General features: G+C 32.8%; 1 protein-coding gene across 1 annotated transcript in view; it reads right to left on the reverse strand.

Annotated features, from left to right (window-relative positions):
- The window catches only part of LOC108973990 (dmX-like protein 2), a gene marked incomplete in the record, with an annotated part of 53,185 nt that overhangs the window by 14,442 nt on the left and 32,743 nt on the right, over positions 1-6,000 (reverse strand). Inside the window, 4 exon segments of the mRNA XM_018941564.1 lie at positions 3,437-3,706; positions 3,994-4,075; positions 4,439-4,697; positions 5,019-5,252. Of these exon segments, the coding sequence (XP_018797109.1) occupies positions 3,437-3,706; positions 3,994-4,075; positions 4,439-4,697; positions 5,019-5,252 (845 nt within the window).

A 6,000-nucleotide genomic window follows, 5' to 3' on the forward strand; every position in this document is an offset into this window, starting at 1 on the left:
TAAAAAGGTTCCAATCGAAAATGCTTAGAACAATTACGTCTTCACCGTTGTACATGCGTAATGAAAATATCTATAAAGACCTTGGTATTCCTATGGTAAAGAAAGAAGTAGAAGATAGCAGAATTAAATATATATCTAAACTCCGAGATTACACAAACTCTTTGGCTAATGCTTTGGTACATTCCTGCGATCAAAGAAGAGATATGCCAGCGTACTAGGCAGCAACGTATCACCAAAACAGCTCCATCACTTGCTAGAACTTGTCTAGTTTTTAAATAGATTTAAAGTTTTATAACTTATTGTTAGGCTTTTAAAACAAAAAGCAGATTCAATAAATAAAAAGATTTTGTAAAAAAAAACTACTTAAGCTACAACAACCAATTTTGTTGAGTACAAATAGTATAAGAAGTTTTACTCATAGTGTGATAATGGATGAAATCGGAGGATAACCCCGCTGACTCACTATATAACGGTACTGTGAAAAACTACTATTATATTAAATTTTACCACCGAGATGGCATGAGAGATTTATTGAAGTCTGTGTGAAAATTGGACGCTGGGCGTGGCACTGCCCACTTTTTGGTGAAGTCACATATCTTGGGACCCGACTGGCCGATTTCTACAAAATTAGTACGTGGCATTCTTCCTTTATTCCTTATGTGACAGTACGAAAATGAAAGAAATCGGGCAACAACAACGCCTACTTCCCATATAGCACAAGTTTAAATTCCACTTGATTCGTTCAGTTTTCAGTACACAAATCAAGAAGTAATTAATATAAATTATGACTAAAAACTGTTTAAGTCCAATAAAAACCATTCAAGTTCCTAGATACCAAATATTTGGACCCCGGAACCCATAGTTAACTTTTGAAGGAAAATGCCAGTCAATGTGATATATATTGAACTGAAATTGAGGGATAATCCTCCTTTTATAATGGTATGTCTGTATGTCAAAAATCGAACTAATACTTCCCTTAGCCCATATAGCGGCTTATGATTCAATATTTCTGCACGAAAAAATTACAATATATTGTCAAAAGTGTGCTCAATAATGTACAAAAGGTCCGAATAAAATTACTCAATGTATATTTTTAAGAAATATATTCGCTAAAGAAGTAATTTTTTTACCATGAAAAATTTATTATTTTCATTTAGATAACTCAAACATTGGCCGACATAAGCAGCATAAAGTCACCTGAAAGTTCAAAAATCTTTATATTAGGCATATGGAGGCGGTGCCGCGACCATCGTCAATTTTCACACCGTCTGCTGTAACGCCCTGTCATACCATCTTGGTGGTAAAAATTAGTGTCTCTAGCGTATTTAGTTATTCATTTATCGCGCTTTTAGTATTTTTAACAGTACCGTTGATGTTGGTTGTTTAGCTTAAGTGGTTTAGGAGATAAATACATTAAACTTATTAGATATGCCCCTTGCTACTACAATCCCCTATGCCAAATTAAAATTCTATATCTTAAGGGGACAATAGGGTAATCTGGAATGTTTTTTTGAAATTAATTAACGTTTTTTTTTTAATTTTTCCCTTGTTTTTACATAAATTTTGTCACAACATTGTCAATAAATTATAAAAATATAAGGATGATAACCAGGCATTTTGTGAACATTAAAAAAATTGACAAAATCGGTTGAGTAGTTCGCCAGGAATCATGTCCGCTTAAAAAAGTGTGTGTTTGAGAAAAACGTGTTTAAAGTTTCAGGTACTGAAGAATAATACAAAGATGGACATAAACGTTGAAAAGTTTACATACCCCTAATTATTATTTGTGGGCCTTTTTGGAAGTCTTGCAATGGTAAAATGGGTTTCCACATTAATTCTAAGGGTATAAGGGAACAGAAAATGCATCTTCTCGCCATCCTGATCATTTATACATATGTGTATATGTATATAAATATATAACCCTATATAATCTCGATTAGTTTATTATGATACGTACAAACTTTAGGTGAACAAAACTCTGTGGCCACTTGTTGCAAGAGTATAAAAAAAATTGAAGGGACCATAGGAAACTACCGCTTTTACGCTATATTTGCGTGCTATCTGGTTTGCGACGTCGACACCAAATTCGAGGAGGAACCTGTCCTTCTGTAGAGTAGTGTGAAGAATGAGAATTCTTCAGATTAGCCTTAAACATAGAAAGATACTAATCTCAGTATATATGTCAAACGACTAAGAGGTGGGACGGGGATTATTACTGAGGAAGACATTGGCTTAGACGTCGCGAAGAGGAACGGACTTAATCATTGGATCCAATTCTGTGGCAGATCGGATATTCGACACTCAATCTGTGGCAGATCGGATATTAATCAGAGAGGTGAGTAAATTTTGCGATTTATTGTAAGTGAAAACCCTATTATTTTTGATTGCAGTAACTCACCTAGTTTTGTGTAATATGTAAAAGAAAACTCCCCTGATATGCCATAGAACTTTAATAAATCAAAGCATCTGGGAGGCGGTTATTCAACAATCTACACCGGTTTTTCCGCTGTCACAAGATCTTTTTGGCTCAAGGTCAAGAAATCCAGTGATCCCTTTGTCCTTAGTAAGGCTAACCACTGCCTGGTTGTGAGAATTCTAACAGTTCATTGCCCTCTCAGTAAAGTTGAGAATTTTACAGCCAAAGAAGCTGAATCGAAGAAGACGAAAATCATCTCACTATTTCAGATAACCCACTGCATTGGTGGAAAAATAAATTAAATGCCTAAGCAAATATGTATTGGCAGCCATGTGCTTTGTCGAACTGCACTATATAATCACTTGCGAATTCAGAGTGGTGAAATAGGTGAACTTGATATCTGGCAGTGCCATTCTGGCAGAAACAAAAGTCAAAGTCAAGTTAGTATTCGATAACTTGTTGTCTAGTTATCGAATACTAAATTGGAAACGTTGAAGAACTGCGATGTAGATCTATACCCCACAATTCGTAGCTTTTTCGCATATTCTGCACACTTTCTTTGTCGAATGTATGCTCTGAACGCTCTTTTTCGACACTTCGCCTCATAAAAATGTGGCTGAGGACGAACATGGCATGGCTGCCCCGGCATCATGACATTTAAGTCACTTCAGAAGAAGTTCTCGAAAGATTCTCAAAACTTGACCCACATCCTTTTGTTTTATGATTTTTTTTTTATTCAACACACGAACTGACAAGAGTACTATACATTGCAATAAAGTATGTCACCGCTAGGTTACGATGTATAATGTGTTTTTCTAATTAGTAGGAATTGATTTAATATTAGAAGTTCGAATTGAAATTCGATATATTTTTCCTACTATACTTAATATAATAATCTTCATGTTTCAAGTAAATATTTATTAAAACTTTAAAAGCCAATATACCCAGTTTTGTTTGGCTTGTTAAAATAATTAAGTTGGTTTTCAACTAATATACATGCATACAAATACTATTACTTACAAAAAATGGTCGATTGTTTTGCGTTGCAGTACCAGCTTGCCATAAACTCAAATTTCCATCTCCGTCTCCAATGCCGAATTTATTTCCTTGCTCAGAAAATCTACATCGAGTCACTTTTGCAAAGGTACCTGATTGTCGTGGTGAACATACCGGCTGTTGGTGACCCCATTCCCATATTTGAACTGAACCATCTTGACCTCCGGTAAGATACAGAGGGAGTAATGGATGAGAACTCATCCGTTTTACATTTTCAATTTTATGGCGCAATATCTGAAAAAAAGTTTATCGTTTAAAATTCATATTTTTCTAATTATCTAAAAATAAATAAATTATTAAATTCTAGTATATAATACCCTATTCTTTGTGTCAAATAATACCACCATACATTTTCACCCTGTGCTTAGTTTTTCTACGCGAAGAATAAATATAGTAAATATGGCATACTCATCATTTAGCTAAACAATTTAAGCCAACTATTATAGTACTTCCTGCCCGTTGTCCCGCCAAGACGCTAGCACAGTAGAATTCTGAATAATAAAATATATCAAAAGACTCACCAATGAAGTACCTCGGCCTGACTGTGAAGCGGACGGGAAATTTACAGATGATTCGGAGTTTATAGCTGAATTATGTTGGTTCCTAAGGTTAGCGATATTAAGATTAAAAATGTTTATAATACTAAGGTACTAAAGCATATATACGTATATATAAATTTATTTATATAAATAAAAATATTACTTCATTATTTCGAAAAATTGCAACTGTTAACTTCATCAAAAGTCGTGATTCAATGATAAAATGTGTTACAAGAGAGTGTGTATCAAAAAAATGTTGTATTTTACATTACATTATCACTCAAAAAAACACATTGTATTGAGTAAAATGCTTAAAAATATAATTTTTATTAAGAAAAAAAAATTATAGAACTAAAAATTATGCTTTTACATATATAGTTTATAATTATCTCTTAACTGCTTGATTTAACTATGAGTATATACTCACTGTTCTTGAGTTTGAATAACCAAAAATCCAGTAGATGACAAGGGTTCTGCTTCCTTAGATAACACATCATAATCACATTCGTCTTCGTACCAATTTGGGGATTCTAATAACATCGTAATGTCTAATTCTTGTATTTCCCTTGGACTGGCTAAGGAAATCATCCCAGAAGAATTATTGTTTAAACAAAATGATAATAAAGCTTCGTGATCCTTATGGATTACTCTTATATGATCGGTTTCGTCGCTTTCATTTACTGATCCTACAAAATGTAGATAAAATTTGAAGATCAATAAATTTGTTCACAAGAGAATGATAAGCACTTATAGAGTTCAGTTTCATTAAACGTAATGGCAATGGTTATCAGATGAAAGTGGCCGGAAAAAATAAGAGTATTATTTTAGTTGTGGAATCAGCAAAATTGCTTAGAGTGTAGCGAACATATTTAAAAATAATGAGAGTGACAATTAATAATGATATGATTCTATATGAGGAATATGTGTAGGAATGAATACACAAAATCCGAAAATGCTTTAAAAGTATCATAGTAAAAACAAAACTTAAAAAATTTAGTATAAGTTACCTGATTCTAATTTAAAATCGACATTATCTCGAGTCATCGTACGATAATCTAGTTTCTTTCCAAACACTGCTTTAATAAAAACTTCCTGTGCTTGTTCCTGCCTAACTAAATAATTCCACAATCTTCGAATAGGCCCAGTAGATGAATTAACGAGGAACGGCGTATTATCTTTGTTTAAGAGCGAACGATATCTGTGTATTGCTGGCCCCTGGCCGCTGCTTTCAACAAAACAACCTATAAATAAAAGTCAGAAAAGGTAAAAACCAAATACATCTCAAGTACATACAAATTATAAATGTTAAAAAATTTAACACATAAGTAAAATTTTAGCTTGCTTTGGAAATAATTATCCATAAAAATGAATGTTGAAAGTTTGTTATTATAATAAAGATACTACATAAGGACCTAGTGCGAGAGCGTAAAAAGGAAATTTATGGGAAAATAAACAACTGTATTAATTGTTTAAAATCTCATTAATATTTTATGGATACACCGTACATATTTTTGAATTTTTGCAAAGGGTAATGCTCCGTCAACAAAGAAAAAAGATGTCTTTCTTTGAAATATTAAGAAATAATAATCTTATATCACATGCAATTAACACTAAGGCTGAACCCACACCGGATTAGTCAAAAACGTCTTTGACTAATAAAGCACAAAAACGTTTTTTACTCTAACCCACACCAAGCCAGCACAATACATTTTGTCTTTTTGTCTCGCTTGGTGTGCATTGAAATAAAACAAAAGAAAGAGGAAACGAATATTTTCAATAATAGTTTTGTGAACGAAATGAAAGAAATAAAAGAGAATGGTGTGTGTGTGCATCCGAGAAATTTTCGAAATTTCACAAGGATACAGGTGTCAGCATTCGAATATTTCCTCTATTTAATAAAACATATAATTTTTAAGCAAAATACAAACTACCCACACTTTTTGTTCGATTTTGACAAAATTTACAATAGAATTAATTTAAAATACGTAG

Source organism: Bactrocera latifrons, unplaced genomic scaffold, assembly GCF_001853355.1.
Source record: "Bactrocera latifrons isolate USDA-ARS-PBARC rearing strain unplaced genomic scaffold, ASM185335v1 scaffold_517, whole genome shotgun sequence".
In the NCBI taxonomy this organism is placed as follows: Eukaryota; Metazoa; Arthropoda; class Insecta; order Diptera; family Tephritidae; genus Bactrocera; species Bactrocera latifrons.